The sequence below is a fragment of the Athene cunicularia genome (assembly GCF_003259725.1).
Source record: "Athene cunicularia isolate RWA chromosome Z unlocalized genomic scaffold, athCun1 chrZ_part1, whole genome shotgun sequence".
Lineage (NCBI taxonomy): Eukaryota > Metazoa > Chordata > Aves > Strigiformes > Strigidae > Athene > Athene cunicularia.
Window position 1 is genome coordinate 13,658,663 of NW_020799142.1, and position 25,778 is coordinate 13,684,440.

Here is a 25,778-nt window from a genome sequence, read left to right on the forward strand (position 1 = left end):
GACCTTCTTGGTAATAAAAGCAGTCTCTACAAAATGCTATCCTATATAAACAATGGCAATACCTGGTCTAGTTATTAGTAGAGGTAGCTTAGGACAAAGATCATTTTATTGTGGTATTCTCCAGCAAAAGAAGAAGAAACTACATGAATTCACCAGATCAGTTTTCTGTCAGGTGTTCATCCACAGAGACACCTCTTTTCAACTTTTAACATACTAGAATACAAATGAAACATAATTTACCAATAATTTTATTTTAAAAGATGCCCTAAACATACAATATTTAGCCTTGATACTGTGATTTTACCAGCATCTTGAATTTTATATTCAAGGTCCAGGGAAATACAAAGAATAAACAGCTGTACAGAGAAAAAGGTAAAGCTGGTTATTGGTAATTTGCTGACAAATGACTGAATAAAAAATGTTACTAAACAGGAGACTTTTTTTTCTCTTAACTTGGCCTCAGATACTATTTTAACAAGTTATAGTTTTAAATATAAAAGTGATCATTAAATTTGTTTATGACAACACACACAGTTATGTTATACAGACATACATCTTTGAGCATATATAGAAAAAGCCTACATTTCAGTATTTTCTTTTTATGTTAGGGGGTAAAGCCTAAAAAATGGAAAAGTACTAACAATGTAGGAAAAAAAAGGATTCAATAGCGCTTTCTGTTCTCTGAGCAATCCAAATAAGAAGCCTGAAGATGATACATTTTTCTGTCTTCTTGAGTTATCCCAAAATAGAAGAAATAGCTACTAAAAATTATGCCGTACAAAAAAAGCAACAGGGTCAGACAGTTTGCATCCAAGTGTTTTTTAAAAGATGTTTAAGGAGATTTCTGAGCCATGGGGAACACTGGATTTGAATAACAGAGGAAGGAGATTCTAGAGAAGTAGGGGGAGAAAGGAGGGGGAAAACATAATGTTGTATCACTATTTATAAAGAGAAAATATAACCAGATAATTATAAGCCTGATAAACTGTTCTTGAGCAAAAATAAAGGAACCATTAACTTAGAACCATGAAAAAATTACTTTATTTCTACTTAGTGACATAAAGAAAACAGAGACTGTCCAACTGCCGTGTGAAAGAAGACGTAGCGTATGACAAAGGCTGGGGAAACAGTAAAAAGCCACAAAAGAAAGGTTAATGCTCAATCTACTTAATTTATCAAACAAAATTCAGGGGTGATTTGGTGACAATTTGCAAATGAAGACAAATGCCTTAAGAGAAGGCTAGCAAATGAGTGAAAAACTGTCTAATGGCTCTAAGATGAGCCAAAAGGCAGATCAAAAAGAAGCACCACTTTTATTTACTTAACAAGAATGGCAGTTACCAAAGAAAATTTTAGTGAAGTATCTTTCAGCATGAATCTCTACATTAAAATGGGATTATTTTCCACCAGAACAGTGAGACAAAAGAATTTAAGAGTGTCTTGTGTGCTCCATTAGGTAAAACACTGTATTAAATGATCATAGCAGTCTTTTCTGCCTTATCCTTTCGAAGTTCAGGCTTTCTGGATGTTTTCCATTTTTATTAGATAAACAGCTTCTTTCCATTAGAAGCATATATACCATTATGACTCAAGTTAGTTTTCTTTGTTCTTGCTGACATAAATTCTATTCAGAACCTTGATTAATACATCTTAGATTTTTTTCAGAAAGAATTAATGCAAATGCTTATGATGATAATTTTCAGGAAATACATTTCTAATAAAGCATCTAAAATAGTTTTTCATGCTTGTAATTACTCAGAAACTCTACCATGTTCTCCATGCTTAAATGTACTTTAAAGTAACAATATTAGTAGTATTACTATTTAACTACCTATATAAAGGTTTAAATTGTTCATGTGAAAAGCAAAATACCATGTCATATAATTACTCACCCTTTCCAAAAAAGTCCAATGCAAAAAAAACCCAAACAAAACTAAACTGAGTAGCTTGAATCTGAGATATTTTTAAGGAGTATGATTGTGAAAAATCCATCAGCCAGCAATAGAATATCAACAAAACATGTACTGAAATTGCAGCTACTACAACAAAAACTATGCTGTTTATGGGAGAAACAGAACACATTGCTTTAACTACCATAGAATTTGCTATATCGTTTCAATTTAAAACACAGGTGTAGCCTTCTCATTCCAAGAGTTCACAATGGTGAGGAAACAGTACTATTATCGTGCAAGAAATCAGAGAAAACAACTAAATAACTTTTTGCAATACTGGATTTGTAAAGTTCACTGCAGAACTTAGTCCAGGAATACTAACCTATGAATATGGTCCACAATGATCTATTCAAAAATATTTTACAGTAGTAAAGATTAAGACCAAAAGAACAGTGCAATGCTCAGGATTTGGTTTGTTGTTCTTTTTTTAAAAAATATTAACAATAGAGAATAGATTTCCAAGAGTAAAAATGAATATTTTGCAAAGCATCAGCTTGAAAAATGAGGGTCAATGTAGTGTATTCTGGTCTTCAGTTCTAGAAAATACCACTGTTTTTTTCCTTTCAATATAAACATCAAGTTGTCTATTACGCTAGCACAATAAATTCCTTCAACACAATTCTGAATTTGATTGCTAGAAACACTGAAGAAGATTTATGAAGAATCATTTAGTCTGAAATAGCATTCCCAAAATCACATCTGTAAGATTCACGCAATATCCCCCAGAAGTATACAGGTAGCAATACAGCTAACAAACTATAATTGAATGTATCTGTGAAAAACCTTGAAAACACCCCCTTAAAAGAAGCAGACTAAATGCAACTATTATCATTAGCTACTGAAGTTCCTCTCAAATTATTCCCGTTATCATTTTTGCAGAAAACAGCTTCAAACATGAGCATATTGACAGAAAAAAACCTTTCTTCAAATATTCTATGCCCAAATCAGAAGAAATGAGAAAAAATACAACTAAGAAGGTAAATTATCTAGATACAAATGTATTCAGGAAACTTAAACATTTTTATAGATGAAAAAATTATTGTACTTAAGGAGTAGATATTCTGCAGTAGAATTCAACTCTAATTTAATAACAGACTGCCAGCAGTAATTGTCCCCCATATAACATAAATTCCTTTGAGTTATAACTAGCAAAAAACCTCTGAAAATTAAAAATTTACAAAGGAATTGGGAATGTAAAGTGATCTTCAATAGGCCCAACTGTTAAAAACAAAGTGACAGTGGAATGAAAATAGAGCAGAAGCCTAACAACAGTAGGGAAATGACTAAGAAATTGATTGATTAAAGAACAGCTAGTGGCAAATAATCAGAAAATGATATTGCTGTACATACACAGCAGTAAAGGATATGTCCTCCTGTAAAAGGTTCTGTACAGTTGCTTGCTTTGGAAAGGTTGCTTATACACCTGTGAAAGAACAACACAGGAAAGGGGAAGAGCACTTTCAGCAAAAAACTCCAAATCAACAAAAATAAAAGATGCAAAAGTTTATTACATCACACAGCACAGCTCTGAGATAAAAGAGAGAGCTGAGCTTCCTTGTTGGCCAAAGTAGAAGAAAAAAGAAACCTTGAGTATCACTGTTGATTTATATAGGAATTTACATCAAACTCATCCCTAAGATAACACTACAATGCTCATGATGCTTTCATTACAAATTTAATGTTTCAGACTGAAGAGGAAAAGGGCTTAGAAAGGCAACAATTTGTTACAATTCCTCCCCCCAAAACATGATGGAAAATCTATTATCCCACTTGACAGCAAAGATAAGTGGACCTGCAGACAACTTGGTGAAAACCTGTAATCAAAAAATTACCAGCATGCTAAATATTAAAATCCAGGATGGATATTAATATGAAATATGGCTTTTTATCTAAGACAACATAGTAGGTACAATCTTCTGGTTAAAAACAAAAAAACAAAAAAAAAAAAAGCCGTCGCAATCAATTTAGTAGCAGTTTTCTTTACCATCTGAAATACTTCCAGATCAAATCTGCTCAGCTTACAGTCTGTAATTTATTTTGTTTTGTTATTACCAAGTACCAACTACTTTTAACTACTAACTATTAAAAACAACTTTTTAGGCAGGAATTGAATTTCTCTTCTTTTTATTCATGAAACATTATTAAAAATTCCACAATCGGAATCTGATAACCAACATGACTTGTTCTACACTGTATTAAAAGTATCTATTACTTATTTGCTCTGTAGTGACAGGATCAGAGAATCATCTAGGTTGGAAAAGGCCTTGAAGATCATCTAGTCCAACCTTTAACCTGACACTAACAGTTCTCAAGGCATGTAAGATAATAAAAATATTTAATTATACCACAAATTGACATCTAGAGACAAACAGCAGATGTAATGAATAATTAAAATGTTTGAACATACTGTTGTCACCCTTCACTGTAGTGCCACTTTAAGATGTAATGTTCATATTTATGAAAAGTGTATTCTAGAACAGAAACAAAAAGCTCAGAATGTCTCTTCCCATGCTTCTCAACTCCACTGAAACAAAGAAAGGAAATGGAGCATGAACATTTAGCAATTAAAAAGTGCATGGCTATACCACTGTAAATTTTTATTATGTTACCAAAAAAAACCCCTCAAAAATAAATTCACATGTACAGCTAAACAACTGATAAGAGTCCAGACCCTTGAAATGATACCTTACCCACAATATATTGCTAACAATTCACTGTATAATAAGGATTACGCATTCTCACCTTCCATTATGCTACCTGCATTTTCATGGGTCATCTATGCATCCTTTTTTCCAGGTGACTAGACAAATGCACACACAAACTTCACAAAAATACACTGACTCTTGCCAAGTAGCAGCAGGATGAAATACAGCACAGTAACAATCCAGTCTTTGTCCCAGGCTAACACTATACCTATTAACATGCTTTGATGCTTAGCCAAGAAAAATCTCAGTGCTGGGATTCTGGGTTTTGTGTCTAAACAATCTAGGTTTGTGTTTAATACAATATGGTCTGCTTTTAAGTTACTGTCAATCATTAACCCTACAAAGAGTATGTCTGGGATTATTTTTTCTTTACAATGAATGTTATTAAGGTAAAGAATACAGGAAAACCTACATTATTTTTAAAAGAATAAATGAATCATGCAATCCTTAGCACTAAGTAAAAAGTCTGATTCAGAAAAATCAAGTATTTCTAAAACCAATTCTGAAGTAATCTTTCTTTTCTGTGAGTTATACATCTCTGAAATATTGAATCTCTTGAACAAAACATAAAAATGCAAACATAAAGACACACACTAGCTTCTTAAACTTATGGAAAATTTAAGGATTAATTTTTACCAAAGGAAAAGATTCTATTCATTTTCTGAGATAATTAGAAAGAGATTCTCACCAGTCAAAAAGTAACTGATCAATAGTTTTAAAGAACAATGGATGAAATATGAAACATTACACTTAGCTAAACTAAATATTATTGATTTTCTTAAAGAAAATTAGTCAAGCTGGAGTAATACCTCATGCTTTCAGGAAAAGAAGTATGTAAAGCAAAAGAAAATATCAATTAAGTGTACTTTAAAAGCATTAGTACTATGGTATCACTTGAGAAGATGAGAAAAATCCTAATAACCAAATAACTTGATAAAACATACAAGGATTAAACCAAAAGTAAGTATCATTCAAAGTTCTAGTCCCAGCAAGATGCCGTACCCATTTCTCTCCAAGACTGATGTCTGTACCTTTTATGCAGTGTGTTACAGGCAGAAAGTCATGCACACTTTCTATAGCACTAAAACTTACTCCAAAGTCTCTTGTCTTTGACAATTTACTTCTGTCCCTGGATTTGTAAATGACTTTTTAAAATTAGATTTCCTGGGATTGTATAAGGAATGAAATTTACAAGGAACTCCATAAGCAACTGTAACACTCTGAGTTAAAAATGCAAGAAAAAGTGGCCAAGGGGACAGGAAAAGAAGGCGATCATCTCATGAGATAGCCTTTTGAAAAATAAAAGTTACTCAAGCCCAAGGGTAAGAACTTTTCCTGTCATCAGCCAAAATACTCCTTCCTCTCCTTTACCTTTCACACCATACAACAATTGTTAAATTATAGTCCAAAGGAATTTCAGTGGTTCTCAGGCTTATTTCTATGAACTTTTATTAAGTTTTACTGGAATCACCAAGTCACGTAAACATTTGCAGAAGTGCGTATTTTCCATGTGACTGTGGATAAATGGCACTTTACAAATTAGCACTTTGGTTTCAAATCCATATTGAATTTACATGCCATGAGAAGTCACTCAAAGCATACAAACACACACAAATTACTGTGGAAGCCTATCAAAACAAACATCTGACATGTAGGTAGGTATGACTGTAAGATAATATATGGCCCATGGGTGAGTCTATATATGGTATCATTACAAAGTTAGGATATCAATACCAAAGCAAAAGATTCAGAAACCATTTCCTTTCTTTCAGACACTTATGAAATATACAGGACTGAATCTCTTTCTTTCTTTTTCCTCTTGTACTTAAAGTTAATTTTTGTGCGTGATTTTCTAGTTTAACATTAGTCATAGTCAAGATCAAGCAAGGCATCATAAAAGTATCTAACATCATTTTCTTAGGATCTAATTTCACAAACACATGAGGAAAAGAGTTCAGTTTATAAATTTCAAAGATATGAAAGCTTACATATATATTATTTTCGAAAGACAGAAGCTTAAAACAGCTATTACATAAATCAGACACACACTCAACAAAACTTGAATTTAAACCAATTAATTCTTTTAAGCACTAATTGAAAAGAATACATCAAAAGAAGTTCCTATTTCAGATTTCTTCACGAAAGCCACATTGACTTAGCTTACACCAACATCATTCCCACTGTTTTTTTATACCTAGACAACGAATTCCCACCAATTTGTGTCTGTGCTTTTCTCAACACCACAGGTGGAGAAAAAAAAAAGGTTTTCTATCAGGTAGCTCCAGCTCACATGCATCTGTTTATCACAGCTGCACAGCCCTGGCAATAAAGCACAACAGACATGTTCTCTCAGGTAACACAGACTTACAAGTATTTAGGATTTCAGAGAGTCCCACCTGCAAATCACAGGAAGCACGCATAAATCAGGACCAGTACAGAGCACTTTCACTGTCAACCAGCTTTTATGCTATATAATATTTCATAGACCATTATTCTGTCTATGTAATTTCTGACAATCTCTGAATTCTTCAAAGGTAGTGACTCACTTAAAGCATGTCACATCTCTGAGTTTGAGCTGAGTCTGGCATACCTGTGGCAAGGACTGTATGTTGAAGCACCTATACTTACAGAGTAAAACCAGGAAAATGAGTTGGCAGCAGTTTTCTGTATTCTCATGTTGTAAAGTCAGTTCATAATTAATGGAATAACTTAATCCTTCCCTCACAGCTAATACTCCAAACTCTTTATATCTTTATTTGCACTGAGTCTTGTCCATATTCCTGCAAAGTGCTCCTCCAGTGAAAGAACACTGTCCTCATGTATACTGAAAGTACTTAGGTAAGTACTACCTGCATAATATAGAAATTATATCTCCCATGTTTTTGCAGCCAAGTTCACATGCTTGAAATAATATCTTCTCAAAAACTCTTATGATGAACAAGTAAAACTGTCTAATTCAGCTAGTGTTCATGACGTACTATATCTAAGGCAAATAACTAACCTAATGAAATTCTGGTTTGGCACAGGTTGGTCAAAAAGGAAGACTGAAATACTGCCATACTGCTTTGTATCAACATATTTCATATGCCAACTACTTTCCATCAGAGAGGTACTGCTTCTCCAAAGAGTTTTTCAAATGACATTTCAAGCCACGAGTGAAAGAGCAGAAATAAAAATACATATCTATTAGCTACTGAAGAACAACCAGTAGAACACTTAGAACAGTCCTAACTACGTTTAGTGTCATAAAAGTCACTAAAGCATAAGATTTAAGAGAAACATTATGATATCCTGCATTGAAACAGGACTAGTACAAAAAGATTTGCTGCTTACATGCTCCCTTGAAATTCAGCATTATGTAAGTTTTATATAAGTTTTTACACTTTTCCAGAAATATTGGTTAGAATTTTATAGATTCTAACTGTAAAAAGATGCAGGGCAGTTCTGAAGAGCAAAATAACTTTATTGGGAAGCTTATAGGCTTTCTTTTCCAGACAGTCATTTCAGACCTTTCTGTCAGCACACTATGGGACAAAATTGCATAAAAACAGGTGAGACTACAGAACACATAACTTCTTTGATCTCTAACTGCAAAAAAATTCAGTATGTAAGATTCTCCCACAACATTCTCTTGCAAGCCACAACAGCTATAAGGACAAGAATGCATAGGTGGACTCTCAGTATCTATATTCCACTCTAATATTATATATTTATATATTAGACTATATTTTAATATACAACATATAGTACTCCAACAGATGGAGCTCTGGAGATACTGATGAAACCCCAGCTAAGCACCCAGCATAATTTCCAAAATGTTATGTTGATTACACTATACCTAAAAATCAGAACTCAAGAGGGTAAGGAATGTTAGAGACTATTCAGTGAAAGTTTTGTGTTTAATGTAGTTTTGCAAAGCACAGCACAGAGTATCTTAACACAAGGAAGCACTGAAGAACAACAAATCAGGAGTATTCAGAAGGAAAGTCTTTTTTTTTGTCATAAAATACCTTCTTGCCCTACTCTGAAAAAAAAAATTACAGATCTCTAGTTACCATCGTATTTGAAATACAGGCTATACAGAGTACAATGAAAGTCAAACAAAAGTGTTGTAACTATAGCTGCTGTTTTATGGCAGTATATCACACAGATACGTATCTAACTTTGTCATGTGTTATGTAATCATTACCTGCTCTGTTTCAAATCAACACAATGAACTTCAAATATACGCCCATATCTAGCATAATAGAGATAGAAAAAAAGACTAATTTCATGTCACCACTCATTTAGTAATTGTTCTATTTCAGTATGTGATTAAATAGCTACTTTTACATAAAACTGGATTTTCTCAATAATTTTATTTTTTAATAATATTTGATTATAATATCAAAATGATTGATAAATTTAAACAATTATTTCAATTGTTTAAAATAGCTTTATTTTAAAATAGCCACTTATTTCAGTGTGGAACACAAAATGGCCCACTTCAAGAAGTTAAAATGAAACAACATAAGCTACTTTGCTGGTTTATAAATAGTGATGGTTCTTAGTTTTAAAAAAACACCCATACAAATGGAGCATAATAATCACACAATAAACATATCTTTTTTCAAGTACAGAATGAATAAAATACAAATATTTACAATTAAGCTTCCACCACCAGATGAAACACAGCATTACTCTTAACGCTTATAAATATGTAAGAATTCAAAATTTCTAAGAAAATTAAATTCAAAATGTAGGCAGTATAGTAACAAGATCTGAAGGTACCATAATATGAAAAAATACAAGAGCAGGAAAGATGAAAGACCACATGTGTCAAAGCAATCTCATGCAATAATCTTCTGTAGTAGTAAAGTATATCTAGTGATAGATATTGGTTCCACTTGACAGATTGTTTTCTTTTGTTTTTTCTGTTAGTCTTTTAACACCTAATAGATGTTTTACAGTATTCTAAAACATGGTACTTTGTGGATTCAGCAAAGACTTTTGGATCCAAAGTTAAGAGGGCAATAAGTTTGTCTCTTTTACAGTGAGCTGCAGCTAAAGCTAATCAGATTACATGCACACATTTCAACAGTTAAATGAATTTTACCTCAATTTTAAGGGAAATGTCTCTTAATACAAAAAATAATCTGGTACTAGATTACATACACACAAAAAAAGTATTTACTGAATCAAGCTAGAATAATCGAAGAAAACTTTCCCACAGAGAAAGAATAGAAGTCAAAACCAAAAATGTTTCAGAGTAGCGTATCAATGCTGACATAATGCTATTGGAGAGTTTCTTAGTAGAATTCAGCATGAGTTCCTGACTGGTAGCTAGCCTGGCTAATTTCAGAGTCAACCCAAATAATACCCTTTACTACATGAAATCAGGAAAATTTGCTTCATTACTTTCAAGTAAGGAGTCCTTAAAAAAAAAAATAAAAAAATCATCAACACAGGCTGAAAGAACATCTTGCTTACATTAAGAATAAGGTTATGAAGTTACTGCTTATAATAGTTGCCAATGAGATTTAGCCACTGACTGGAAATACATCCTTTCACTCCAGGGAACTTGGTACTAATTTCACTATTAGTGAATCACACAAACTGTCACAGTAGCAAATTCTCCTATCAGGATTGCTGGGCAAGTGGCTTGCTGAATAACATAAAAGCCGAAGACAACTAATTGCTAAAATCTAGGACTTAAAAAACAGAATAGGTGTACAAAATGTGAAACTAGTTCTTAGAGAGTGATGACTGAAAATAATCCCCAGCAACACAAGCAATCTTGGTGAAATATCATTAAGAAGGGCTGATGTAGACATTGCATGAAGAAACAGGAAGGTGGAAGAAAAAAAGTTGTTACTCTCTGTATACATCACTAGTAAGGCTAATAAGAGATTACTGATCAAAGCTTTTTAAAGAATGTTGAAAAATTGGATAAGGAACAAGAAAAGTCATACAGTGATTTAAGGACTGGAAAAAATGTCTTACTGTGAAAGACTGAAATAACTCCATGGATACAGCTTATCAAAAAGACAGAAAGGACTCAGCAAAATTTAAACAGTTGAAGTGAGAGAACATACAGCATACTGCAGTGAACTTCAGAAAAAGGCACAGAAAAAAAATTAATTGGCCAAACCCAAACAAATTAAAATGTAAAACTGGATGAGGTGTTTTTAGGAGTAGGGTATCTAAATACTGGAATAGATTACACTCAATAGCCAAATATGGACCAAACTACACTCTCTTAATACAAAATATGTTTGAATGCCTTTCCTGTTCAGCTGTAGCCAAACAGTGAGCTCAATACAGGGGTAGCTGGCAGTAAATTATGACATGAGATACACAGTTTATCTAACGGTCTCCTTTGGCTTAAAACACTATTAGCAGAATACCCGAATTTACTATAGGAAAACAGCAGCAGCTCTTTAGATATAGTGAAGTTTGAAGTCAGTTGCAAAGAGAGTTTGTACTCAAGAACTCAAAAGCCAGTCTTACTAAAAATTTATACTATCTGGTGCTAAACTGAAAAGTGAGGAGACAAGATGTATTGTTGGACAAGGCGTGATAGTAACAGTTATGGTTTAAGAAAACACTAATAGGATTAGAAATAGTTATTAAATTGGAAATAGTAATTATTGTGAAGAAAGAATATCACAGTTCTATACAGAAATAGATAAACCTTACATTCCAAAGCAAGTAAGTAGCTCTAAGTCTATGGTATTACATCACATTTCCACTACTTACAAACAAACAACATCCACAGAAAGGTATAGAAGTAGCTTGCTGAACACTGGATTAAGTTTAAATAAATAGAAACATAAATAAAATACTTAAATACATATACATGTAACTTAAAAACAATTTAAGAAAATAAAACAGCTAAAGAGCTGCTGGACTTGTTATTCCAGACCTCAGCAGAGTCTGAGTGGGGACAAAAAAATAATAATTTAAAAACACAAACAAAAACCAGATCACAAAAGCACTGGGGTCAGAAGGAACTGCAGAAACTCATCTACTCTACCTCATGCTCAAACCAGATGATACCCACTGCTCTCCTCACATCTTGCCTTTGTTAAATCCACACTGACTACTTCTTCTTCACATGCCCAGAAAGAGCTTCCAAGAGGACCCACCCCACGATTTACCCAAGGACCAGAGAGGCTAACTGGATAATTCCTGTGATGACTGCCTGTTTTGAAAATGGGTGCAACATCTGAAACATCCTCTAGTCAGAGGATTTCCACAGTGTTTCAAAGATTACAGACAGCAGCCTTGCAATGACAACAGCCACCTTGCAAGGAAGACTAGAGACAGCAGACTTGTATATCAGTCTCAGTCCCCTTGAATACATTTCACAGATGCACAGAAATGTAACCATCATAAATAACAAAGTTACAGATTTTCAAGAATGACAAGAATTATTCCATTCTAGAATTATGTGAGTCTCCAGAATTATTTTTCTTTTCATTATAATGCCTGCATTATAAGCACAAGGTAAGAAGTACACAGTCAATTTATTTAGAACAAAATATTCTACCATATAATATTGATTTATGAACAAAAATATCCAATTCTTCATTTATAACAACTGCAGATTTACAAAGTCCAAAATAAGTTTTGATTTAAAGGTCTTTTAAAAGACTTCTATGAAATCACACATAGAAGTACCTTTGGCTGTTCTATACCACAGTACAATGAGAGCACTTTAGAAAAGTAATCTTGCATGATCAGTGTGTCAGTATTTATTCAGATGCTCAGAAAGTGTTACAGTGTCTTAACTATATGCAATTTTTACTGCATGATCTGAAATGGACTTAGCATGAACCTGAGCATGTCAGCCTAGCATGAATATTTTTCATTACTATTGTGCTTAGATGACAAAATGACAGTGTGGATGCAAGTCATTTGACAAAGTCCAGATTTTACTAAGTAAACTATTTATTTCATCTTGTCTTTTAACAAATGGAGAAAAAGAAGTCAGATGAATCACACCTTAAAAAGTGTGCTTTGAGGATGAAGCAAGTAATTTCTTATATATACACACAGTAGAGGTCTAAAGTTTTATGAGGTTATTTTTTTTTTTATTCATGAGACACAACATGCATATAAGAAAAACTAGGAATGCAAAGGAGCAGCAATATAGCTACTATTAATTACAATAGTAGTTAATAGTAACTACTACTATTTCTATTCGTCTCCTTATGATAGTGATAGCTTAAGTCAAAAGAAATATGATTACTTAGTTCAGCTGCAGTTCATAGGGTTATTAGGAGAAAAATATACAATGGGAAATACAAACACAGACTTAAATTCAAGTGATACTAACCACTCAGAAAGAAAAATCAGTTCTTCCTCAGTAGTTCAGCTATTCTAGACACCTATTTCATATTGCTATGTAATAGCATATCCTTTAAAATGATGCAACTGAAATTGTTGACTGTACAGTTTTTCACTGTACAGCTGTACTCTAAATGCACACTGCATGTCTTGCAAACAAAAAGCAGTGAAAATTTTTAAAAGCTGGTAACCAGAAATGGGTAGCACTCGAGCTCCACCTACAGGACGAAAATAAATGTAAAACCAGTATTTTTAATTACCAAACTAGAAGAGGACTGTCCACGCTGAAGCCTTCAAATGATCATCTCAAGCCACTGCCATTTTACAAACTCGATGTAATGCTGATAAATTTGATTACTATTGCAATGATGGAAAACACTCCTCCTATCTGTATACATTCCTTCATGTAAACAGCTGTTACATGCTGTGAAATTTAGGTTTAAGCTTTCTAATAAAAAACAAGAGACCTGTCGAATTTCTCCAACAACTTGCCTGAATAAGCAGGAAACTCTTTTTCCCAATGTTTCATATCTAATACAAAATTTGCAAGTGTCTCAAATTATTTTTTAAAACATACACAAAAGGTTCAAATGACTAAAATTAACTTCACCATTTGAGCACTCCAAGTATGATTGCATTCAGAAATGGTATTGGATCTCACTACCATGAATGTGAGAAGGTGTCTATTGTTTCCATATTGTTTCTCTGAAACAGATGTGCAAACTTCTGACTTCACAAGTGGATTTGTATTAAAAGAAACAGGACTGATACAAATGAATCCAGACTTTCAGAAAAAGTAATTCATGCTAGAACACAGTACCCTGAAAAAATATTTTTAGAAGTTGTTATTCTATTAACACATTTAAATATCTGATGATATGAACAATTCTAATAGATATCAGATGTTTCTTGGCCCTATGATATGTTAGTAGACATTACCTTTCAAGCCATGTATGGTGGATCCAACTTTTTGTTTGATATTTGCACTTCCAACATCTCTGCCTGCTACAGTGGGTGGTTAAATTCTATGACAAATTACTAATCATCTCCAGTACACTTACAAAAAAGTCACTATTCCAGACAATGAAACTTGATAATGTTTTATCTTAATTTATCTCATCAGACCTCAAAGTTAGTAACACCTTATTTATAACAAACAATATCATCCCTTTGATTTTCATGCCAGAGGATGCCAGACAATTATTTGGAAAACAGTAAGCAGAAACTGATGTTACTTGTGGGACTAAGCAGTCTCTCCCAAGGCTATCGCTCCCAACTGCTAAAAACACATCCAATAAAACCCTCTTCCTAGTTAAGATAACCTGTTTATTTAGAATGGTATTGCTACTGCCCTGAAAGAGTGAAATAACCACAAACACAGTACACTGATCACCTACAGGCAGAGACAGAAGCTTATGGAATGCCTACACAGATGTCTCTGAAAATGTGATACAACCCCATGAAAGCTTGGGCACAGAGAGAGTATCTCAGTCCTAAGGGTATGCTCTAGCTTTTCGTTCCCTTCATGCTACAAACTTGCTATTATACCTTAGGCAAATTTGATTCTAGCAATGCAGAAGTTAAACAGATTGGTAGACACTAGGTAGGTAGCAATTAAATACAAGAGTACAGTATCTTTTGCTATTCTAAAGATGTTACTTGGCTGCCATTTATTTGAACATACTTTTTCAGAAAAAGCTTTTCTTGGAGAACTTTTAAACTTCTGAATCCTTGCCTCCACTATCCGATGTAGCTATCTAACACATCCGTATTTATCCAGTTTCCATGATCAACAGTTCATTGACTCCAAGAAATTTATACTTATTCTGTATTGAGGAATATTAAGGGTAATACCACAAAAATTATTAGGGTACAGGATTAATCTATCCCTGAAGACAGACTACTGAAAACCAAGAATTACTTCTTTCTGTAGTCAGGGAACCACTTCAGCACAATGCTTCTGCAGGATTTGAGACAGAAAATTACCTCAGGTACTCTTGTCCCACATACTGACATATAACCATTTCAACTGACACAAGATAAACATTCGTGTAATTTACCACTGGAATAATGTATCAATCTCAGCCATAGGACTAGTAACCAGATTTTGGGATCCAAGTTATCCATCATCCTCCCTGATCTCAGTATATTTCATATGGACTAGCTGTCTACAGCAGAGATAGTACAGACATCAATTTCCAGAGTAGCCACACAGCACAACTTCAGATGGCAGAAAGGAAAAACAGGGAATGGGTTTTTAGAAGATGTCTTGTATATGTCCTCTGAAACAATACCTAGTTATAATTAGCACAGCCATTGAAACATGGCACTAAATTCAATGCACTGTGATTTAGGTGGTCTTACAGAGAGAAAAGAAAAAAAACAGAAAGCCAGTGCTCATGAAATATTATGCTGGTGTACATAACATTATATGGTTCTACAATGAGATCAGATTTATGCACAGTTCCAAAAAAAAGTATTAACATCAGTTTACAGATTTGATGACACAAATCTTGTTGACTGCATAAAGTTTGCCAGAGCATGAAAGGTAGTTGCCTTGCCTCTAACTAAAAGTAAAATTGATTGGAAAAATTAATGCCCATTTAAATTACAGATTTTGTTTAACTATAGCCTTTTATGCTATATTATAAATATATTATATATATATTACGTTATTATGCTATTTTATGCAATTGTATTGTTGATGTCAAATGCCATTGCTTATTTATCTCCAGCTATTAAGTACACTGGGTTTTCTCTTCAGCAAACACAAAATTACAAGAAAGTTCAGAAGTAAAATCATCTAGGCCTGAAACAGAACTAACTGGAACCTGCTCAGATTTGCTTAAATTACAAAGGCTTCTGTACTGTATCTGTTGTGCTTCTCAGATTGAAATTAATACTGGAGAAGATGCAGAAAAGGACACTGAATTTCCTATTTAAATTCCATGAATATTTCATTTTCTGGAGCTATTCAAACTTTTTAAAGTGGTTAATAAAAATTGTTTTTTTGGCAATGTTCTCACTGGGCTTTTCACTGCTCCAAAACAGGTAGACAAACAGCAACACTTACAGTTAGTATATTTTAATACACCAATATTAGAAGATTATCCAAAATAACGCAAGTGTTCCTACTACTCTAAAAGCACAGCGTGCTTCTAAACATACAGACCATACAGAGTTAGAAATATTACATATGAAATGCTCAAAACTTACTAATCTTACTTTTAAAATCATATCAAAATTCTTTCACTAAAAATAATCAGATCGATATTCATCAAGCTGCAAATGTCAGTGTCATTTCTCTTTTCTCTTAATAATTAGTTTTGTTTTACAATTAAGATAATGATTGAACGCCACCATAACTGAGAACAGCCTCTTCTTCAACAAGATATAGATGGTTTTAATTTTAGCACATATAGATAGCCATATTAAACCAGAATAACTTGCAAGGAGTAAACAACTGATTTTGTTTCAGTTATTCCTTCTGTTTCCCAACCAGAGTTTCAAAATGCATTTTATCTCCAAGTGTATTATTATTATTACAACAAATTTCTTTTCACGTGTCTTGACCAAAGCCTTTACTTCCCAGTTGTTAATAGGGATGGTAATCTTCTGATGGTAACACTTCTGAAGTGTTTGTACTGACTACCAGGTATTCCCTCTGTCACAAACAGACTGCCCTGGATTCTTCCATGCTGGCAATATGCCTTGGCCATTACATATAAAACCATATCCGCAGGAAAAAAAAAAAAAAAAAAAAAAAAAAGAAGTATGAAGGGCTCAGTTCAGAGGAAACACTTGTGGGAGAGAATCTAAGACACCTGCTACATATACAGAATTTAGTATAGGCAAAGTCTGAATAATTTCATCAGGCAGTTATTTATGACAACTGTGCAGAGTCAAAGTACAAAAATCTAAATTACTTTTATCAATGCTTCCTTCCACTACCCCTCAGTAAGTTTCACTGAGTAAGTAAATTCACACATTGAACTTCGTAAGTGCAAAGACTCAACTGTTCAGTAATTTCTGGAGCCCACATTTACTGAAATATTGGACAGTAATTCCTAGTAAGTTTCCCATCAGCTCCACTACACATCACTTGCATACATGGCGAATGTTTTTATGTAATATAAATATTATTAAACAGAAACTCCTAAACAAGTTCTAGAAGAAAGACTGCCAAAACACAAGGTTCCACAAAAATAAATTAAGTCACTGAAAATGGAGTGCTAATCAGTACAGATGTTCACAAAGGCTGGTAGAGTTATATCACATGTCTGCAAAGGGCTGAAAACTGCTACAGAAACATAGTAATTTTTCTTATGTTAGTTTAATAATTGGAATGCAGTGTTATGCTACTAAACACAGTCATATTACAACTCTCCAAGAACAGCCCCAGCTATTTAAAAACTGATGTATCAACTGCAGTGTTGAGAAACTGGTACATGGCAAGAATGACTACTGTATTAAACCAGACTTTAATGGATGACTGGGAAGCCTTTACTTTCTGCAAGCCTCAGTGGTGGATGACCACCATGTATTATCACAGACAAAGAAGCTACAAAACTCGATCTTCCAACTGTGTAGAAATATAACATAAAACATGATAAATACATACAAACATTCTTAATTTATAAATTACAGGGAAAAATAAAACTCCATACAAGGTATCAATTAGTGCTCAGTGTAACAAAATGCCAAATGAAACTAAGAAATGAGAAAGCAATAGGCAACTTCATCTTCCACAGCTGGAGATGGGCAGGGGGAAATAATTTTAATGTAATACTAACCTATCAATGTAGTAACTGCAAAACTGAAATTGAGCAGAAAATCTAACTGTAAACAAGGTGAAGAAAAAAAAAAAAGCAAAAAGCAAACAACCATGAAATTTACCTGCGACTAGTTGTTTTCTTTTCTGTCTTAGTTTCTTCATCTTGAAGTTGCTGTTTAGCATTTTCACTTATATCAATTTTCAACTTCTTGGCAATGCGTTCTTTTATGTGAAACCTCTCATTGCTAGCAGCTTCACCTTCTACACTATCAGCATCTTCATCGCGTTCTTCTTCTTCCTTTATTGATTTAAAATGATAAAACTTCTCCTTTAGCCTTTTTATTTTTTTACTACAGAATGCAGAATATGGAAAATTTTTCTTACAAAGATAATCCCTTACAGAAAAAAAGAAAGAATATTATTTCATTTCAAAGCAAACTTTTAAAATAACTTTTGCCTGATTTGCTTCAGAGAGAACAAAAAATTCGAAACATGATAATTAAATATTTTTTCATACACAAATTTAATTTTTTTGTATGGTTAAAAAAACGAAACCAGGCTATTTTAGACTGTAAATCCTTACAGGTCTTCAGCAGACCTCATAGCAATGTGGTATCAATCTGGTCATTATTCATGAATCTAAAATTTGATCAAAGCAATATATTAAGCATTTCCACTAAAAGAAAAAAAACTTACTAAGAACTTCATAACTTCCTGCTAGAACTACAGTCATAATGGGATGGAAGAGGTTTGCCCATCAGTCTCTGTGAGGGAATTTACAAATACTACATTGACCAAAAGAGGCTGTGAAACCTGTGGAACCAATCATCTTGACTTGGTCAGATTTGGCTAAGGATTAGGTAAGAGCATTTCACTGAAACACACAGAGTTGGACAGGAGAATTTCTAGAATAAAACCAGACAATTCTAGACAAACTGCAATTGCTAAGTAATAAGCCAATTAAAATTTATAGAAATGTGAGTAACAGGAGGGGGTGGTCCATGGATGGTATTTTAAAATGGAAGAAACAGAATGGTTCAACTTGTCCAACTCAGCTGAATCCCCTACTTCCCCAACTTTCCATTCCCTCAATCTGCAAAGGATTTCACCAGTTTTCTTCTGGAAGAACACTGAAAAAAATGAACACAATCTTCCCCCTCAATCTCTTCCCTCCTGAAACTGTACTCTTTTCTCCTGTTCAGTCTTCTCCTCCAGTTCCTCTTCTGATCTTGTATCTTTTAGACTCTCATTTTTCTGTACCAACTAATTAGATTATTACCAACTAGTAGATTTAACACATTTCCACCCAGAGTGGGCTACATGACACCTCAGGAGGGAAGCAGCTGTTCAACTCAATGATGATGTTGCCTTAGTGACACAGAAACAGAACTGTCTGCCTGGAAGCTGTACTAGTTTTTGCTGCTGTTGTTTGTTGAGTGGAGTTGCCCTATTCCTCTCTTTGCTCTGAAAATAAAAATGTAATGAGAGATTGTGTGTCAGAATGACTAATGGCTACTGTATGCAGTATAATTTAGCTATTTGAGAAAATTACTGAATTAGGGGAAGGATATCAAGCCACAGTACAAGAAAATTACTGTTTAGTAACTAACTGACAAATAGGGAGAGGAAAACAAATTATGCAAAAAGGGGAAATGGAGGAATGTCACTGGTGGGAAAAAAATAAAAAATAAAAATCAGTCCTGTGAACACATTTCCTATAATGTTTTCCTTAATCAGGCACAAAAAGAGATTCAACAAGTAGTGATGAGGTACTGTTAATACAAAGGATCCAAGTCTCTAAGCATGAAATGTATGACTTCAAGGATGCAGTAAGAGAAACAGGATGATATTTAATAGCATGAACAGCAATGTCAGGTGCTTAGGGAATAATAAAAAGAGTATCTCTTACACGTTAGGGACTTGTTATATGAGCGAAGTGGGGAGATCTGGAAGAATTATTTTCTCACAAGATGGCTATAAAACTACCAAAGTGTTGCAGCCCTGTAAATGTGAAAGTGATTCTGTGATGTGTTAAATGAAATAAATACAAAGGAGATGATAAAATACTAGTATCACTTTACAAGGCTCACGTAACTGCCTGAAATGCTAGATTCTAGCTAAAATCTGTCAATGAAATGAAAATAAGGAGATCACCTGCAGAAAAAAAAAATGCCTTCCTATTTCCTACCTCATGACATTATTATAACAGCATTCAGATTAATTAGGCTGAAAAATAATTTAAATAAATATAGCTAACATCCCTGTTCTATATTCCCCAAATTCAGTTCACTTAACAAACGGCTATTTGAACACCTGAAGAATTATTTAATTAAATACCATTCTCAGAATCCTTCTAACACTTAAATGTTCCTGCACAGCAGGAACAAAGAAGAGTAAGAAAACCTGAACTCATACTATGCTTTGTGGAAAAAGCAATGGGAAACATGGTAGAAGCAGACTGTTCTTTTTTTATGCACAAGAATGGGACAGACTGTGTCTTTCCTTCACTTCCACAGTGCATCAACAGGTAACACTGCAGCACCTGTGCAAGGTGGATACATATGCAAAACAGTACTTTTCAGGATTCAGTCTGGGGAATGGCAGATTACACTCCTCATCAAATATTACATCCTTGTCTCAATAGCAACTCAAAGGGGTATCACTATGATCTATGCCTTGAGGAGGCAAAGATACTTCAGCTAGCAACCTCACCATGTATGATAATTTCCTTGTAATTAAAACAGCCTCCATGCCTGGTTGAATGTCACTGTTTGGTTATTCAGATTACCTGTCTTGCAGAGGTGGCAGTCTTCATCTATATAATTTAAGTGATAAATATTCATTGAACTTTTTTTTCCTTGAAAAAAATCTTTCCAACAGGACTCTCACCCATACACAGATTTCCCCTCAAACATTAGAGTTACATCATTATTCATGTGAAACTTAATTTGAACTTTTTTTTTAGAGGAAATTTCAGGGCTTTTATCAATGGTTTGTCACTCTGTAGTAGATAACCTCCCATATATGTAATCTATTGACTGAAATATCTGGTAAGCAGTGTTTATAAAATGCAGTAGTACCTCTGCCCCTACTGTGAATGTTCACAATGGTCAAACCTGAGAGCTCTGAAAGGGTCTCCAGCCTTTTCTAACTTGAGCTAGTTTTCAAAATCCTCTAATAAAGCATTTGTTCCCCTAAAAAAATGTTAATTCACACAAAGTAAAAAACAAAGACTTATTTGTAAAAAAAAAAAAAAATGTTACTTACCTCACTTAAATCCCTTTCTTCACTTGCTGCTTCACTAAAAGAAGGAAAAATAATCATAACTACTTTAAAGTACCAGAGGAGATTTAAAATACTGTTTAAAAAAAACAGTTCTTATTTGTTTGGTTAGCTACTCAAAATTTTAGTCAACCTAGTTATTTATATCATACTCACATTCATCTTAAAAGTATCAATTAGTAGAATTTTCTATCATTTGACTGTCATAATCCTTTCTATTAGAAATGTTTAAAACCACAGGATAAAACCACTAACTTTCATACAACGGAAAAATTCTAGCCATTTCTTGAGCTATCCAGGCAAAACACTAATGTATACAGCTAAAAGGAAAAAAACACAACAAAACTCACTTAAGATTGATGGTTTTGATCTCACATATCAATTTTTAGCACTTCATTGCAAATAGTCTATATCTCAGAAAGCCTTCTTTATATAGGCATGTTCCACATGCACTATACTGATAACTAAGCTTAACATCAAAATTTTCACATTCTAAAACTACAGCTTATTGTATTAAAAAAAGGAATCTATTTGAATATACTAAAGCTAACATATCCACAATTTGTCACAAACTAATAACAGAGACCCTTGAAGATTTTTCCATCCCACAATTTAAAAAAGAAGTTATGTTAAAGAAACAAAGCAAGGAATATTAAAGAAGTCCCCGAAGTCAAGGCTTTGATGTGTGCTCTAAGCCATCAGTAAGTAATCATTGATTTCCTTTCAAAAAATAACTGAGAAATCTCTCTGTGAAGTATTTCTTCATAGAAGATTATAATAAAAAAACCTCCAACCCCCCATATTTATAAGTATTAAAGAAAATATTTAGAATGCATACAGGTCTGTAATTCTGATGTCAGGCCCAAACTAGTAGAAGTGACAGTAAGAGATAAAATAACCTATTAGGTATTTATGACATGCCTATAAAGGGAACTGCCTTACCAACCTCTCAAGAGTGTTTAGAAATGTGGATGATCTGATATATTTGGACTCACAGAGAATCTCTAACCAATGGTTTTTAAGGAAAGTAAGTAGTCCTGGGGTGATGGGAACATGAATAAATAGATGGTTAAAAGACAGGAAACAGAAGTTAGAAGCAAACAATCACTTCTTTCAATGGAGGAAGATCATTAGTATGTTGGGTCTTGAGCTGTTCAGTGAGCTCAGTAACAAAGTAGGCAAACAGCCAAGTCACTGCATTTTTTGAAAATACTGTTACTCAGAATAGTAAAGACAAGAGCAGTTAGAAGAATTGCAGAGGACCTGAATGATAATAACACATGAAATCAGAAGAAGATAAAAGTAAAGCTACGCACATGAGGAAAAGGAGTCCCACATACAGAACAAGGAGCTCTCAGCTGAACATTATTGATCATGATATATGAATCATGAATCATGATATATGATCATGAATACAGGGGCCTGTATTTTTTAGTATCTTCATCAGTGACATAAGACAGTGGGATCAAGCACACTTTGAAGGTGACACCAAGCTGAGTGGTGTGGTTGACACACCTGAGGGACAGGTACTATCCAAAGGGACCTGGACAAGCTTGAGAAGTGGGTCCATGTGAACCTCACAAGGTTCAACAAGGCCAAGTGCAAGGTCCTGTACCTGGGTGGGGGTGAATCCCAGCATCAATACAGGCTGGGGGATGAAGGGACTGAGAGCAGCCCTGTGAAGAAGGACTTGGGGATACTGGTGGATGAAAAGTTGGACAAGAGCTGGCAATGTGCACTCACAGACCAGAAAGCCAACCATGTCCTGGGTTGCATCAAGAGAAGCGTGGCCAGCAAGTCAAGGGAGGTGATTCTCCCACTCTGATCCACTCTGGTAAAATCCCACCAGTAGTACTTTGTCAAGCTTTGGAGTCCTCAGCACAGGAAAGACGTGGGCTTATAGGAGCAGGTCCAGAGGAGGCCATGAAAATAATCAGAGGGATGGAAAACCTCTTCTATGAAGAAAGGCTGAGAGAGTTGGGGTTGTTCAGCCTGGAGAAGGAAGACCTTATAGTAGCCTTTCAGTACTTAAAGGGGGCTTATAAAAAAATTGGTGACAAACTTATCAGTAGGGTCTGTTGCAATAGTACAAGGGGCAATGGTTTTAAACTAGAAGAAGGTAGCTTCAGACGACAGATATAAGGAGGAAAGTTTTTACAGTGAGGGTCATGAAACACCAGAACAGGTTTTCTAGAGAGGTGGTAGATGCCCCATCCCTGGAAACATTCAAGGTTGGGTTGGACTTGTCTCTGAGCAACTTGATCTAGTTGATGTCTCTCCTCATTGCAAGGGGGTTGGACTAGGTCTTTAAAGGTTCCTTCCAACCCAAACTATTATATGATTTGATGATAAGCAAATTCTTGGAGTTGATGTGTTTTCAAGGAATTGCCTCAGCTCAATATTCAACAATGGTTAAAAAAGCAAATCAGAAGTTAAGAAGTATTAAAAAGAAATAGAGAAGAAAACGGAGACTGTCTTTATACAAGCATACAGATTTATGATTCACCTAATTTTTAATATGTTGTTTAGATTTGGAAAAAAATTCTATTTTATAACATAACCAGGGTTGGGAAAGCAACAAGAATAATTACAGGTACATAACTTCTGTGTGAAGAAAAGTTGAGTAGGCTTTAAAAGTTTAGGCTAGAAAAGGGATAACCTAAGAAGGGATTGTTAAAGGGACCGAGTGCTCACTGTCACTTCCATCATAAGAGTTAGAATTTATCGAATGACATCAGTAGCAGCCAGGTTCACAACAAAAAGTGAAGATAATTCTTCCTGCTGCAGACAGGAGGGTGTGACTGTAAACAACATAAGAGACTTTAAAGCGAGCTCTATACTTTAAAGAGAGCTCTATTAAGGATTACCAAACAGATGAACCACATAAAATTCTGACAGTCATCTGAGCTGAAAGTAGATGTAGGCTGGGAAACTACTCAGGTAAACATTATGCTTGCTCTGTGTTTATTCTTTGTTGGGGATCCACTGATGGACAAGCATAGTGGGTTAGAGGAACACATGGTCTGATTCAGCATCGCTGTTTTTAATTTCTTAAAGAGTAACAGACAAACAGTGAGTATACATGATGCTAATCAGGTCTAAAATCCTGAAAGTAAATCTGTTCTGGAAACTGGAAATTATGTATTAACCTTTTGACAGCAGGAACTGAGCTTAGATGTGGATCATCCTTCAGTAGATCATGACTACTTTTACTTTTTCCCTTCATGCTCTGTTAAAAAAAAAAAAAAAAAATTAAAAATTTTGGGGTTTGGGAAAACAAATGGTAAAAAAGGATAGTGGTAAGAAAAAGATAACTGGTTTCTTGTTAGGTTTAGCCTAACCAGTAAACATAAACACTTTTAATAGCAGAAGAACAGAGAAGACATTTCATAAAGAGGAGCAAACTGACCACGTGAGTTTAAAGTTTTTGCAATAGCAATGCACTTGATTTTAAAGGAAAGAGGGGGGGAAAAAAGTAGAGAAAAAAAGAGACTGAACAATTGTCACAATCATTACACATCATAAAGATACATGTACACTAGTGAATGAAGAGGTAAGAACTTGACCTTCCAATAATGGCATAAGACAACTCAAAGAACTACCATGTACAAAGTACTTATCAACTGGTAGAACATTCATTAGATCCCTAGGGAAAAACAAAAGAAATTAACAACCTGCAATACATCATGCAGGAATCATCTACTGAAGCAAGAAGTCAAATAAATCTAACACCACATAAAATCTCCATGCAGAGACCACAGTAAGAAAGCATTCCCCACACTCATCCAAAAAGTACATATACATTTCAGACCGAAATCAGACTGAAAATCTCTTGTTACAGAGCAGCCTGTACTGTGACCTGAATGTCTGCATTTCAGCCGCATCTTATCATCTTTGCAGGAAGACAGTAGTTGTGTGGATAATAAAATCTTACTCATTTAAACACAACTTCATTTTTTTATGTACAGAAAAAAAGACTAACACATTCAGCAACACAAAAAATTAGTTTCTTAACAAGTAGTGTGTGTGTGTGTGTGTGTGTGTTTGGGAGCTAGATGAAACACAAGACAAGTGCTTAACACCTTTGTAAACTGCTCCAAACCAGTACAGACAATTAAGTGAGCAGTCTGGACACAAGGTCCAATTTAAACACTAATCAACAACCACTGGGGACACCCCACTGTCAGGTCCTTGAGTACACTGATAGCTTTAGTGGCCTTGAGGAGTTTTACCTGGAGCTCCTCTGCCCATAAGCACCTGAAAGGCCTGAAATCCAGTCACTGTCTATGTCAGAGGTGTACCTGTGTCTAACCCTGTCTTCTGGTTGGGTCTGTTGGACCTGCACCGTAGACTTGTCCTGTCTTCTGTCCCATATCTTGTTGCTCCTGTCTGGACTCTCCGGATGGGGACCTTGGTCTTGGTTACTACTTGCAATGACGAGGACTGCTGATGGACCCTTGCTAGCAGCAACCAACTCTGCCTGCTGTATCCAGACGCTGTAGGATTGTGTCCCTACTGGTGAGCACACTGTCTGTGCTGGAATCACTCTTGCCTCCTTGTTTGCCCTCCCTTATGCAGCCATTCTGCTTTTGCCATTCCTTGACATAAACTACCTTAATCCTGTGATTTCTGCCTTCTATAACCTCCTGGGGTACACAAAGTTTCTTTCTAAGAGTGATACTTTCTATAACGATTTAGAGACTCTCCTGATATAGTAGACCTAATTTGACCGGT

The 25,778-nt window shown here is 34.5% G+C and overlaps 1 protein-coding gene across 1 annotated transcript in view; it reads right to left on the reverse strand.

The window, feature by feature from the left end:
- Nucleotides 1-25,778, reverse strand: part of CWC27 (CWC27 spliceosome associated protein homolog) — a 123,440-nt gene that overhangs the window by 88,601 nt on the left and 9,061 nt on the right. The window contains exons 8-10 of the mRNA XM_026865553.1: nucleotides 24,194-24,273; nucleotides 21,030-21,063; nucleotides 17,885-18,060 (exon numbers count right to left, since the gene is read on the reverse strand). Of these exons, the coding sequence (XP_026721354.1) occupies nucleotides 17,885-18,060; nucleotides 21,030-21,063; nucleotides 24,194-24,273 (290 nt within the window). The remainder of the gene's footprint in view (nucleotides 1-17,884; nucleotides 18,061-21,029; nucleotides 21,064-24,193; nucleotides 24,274-25,778) is intronic.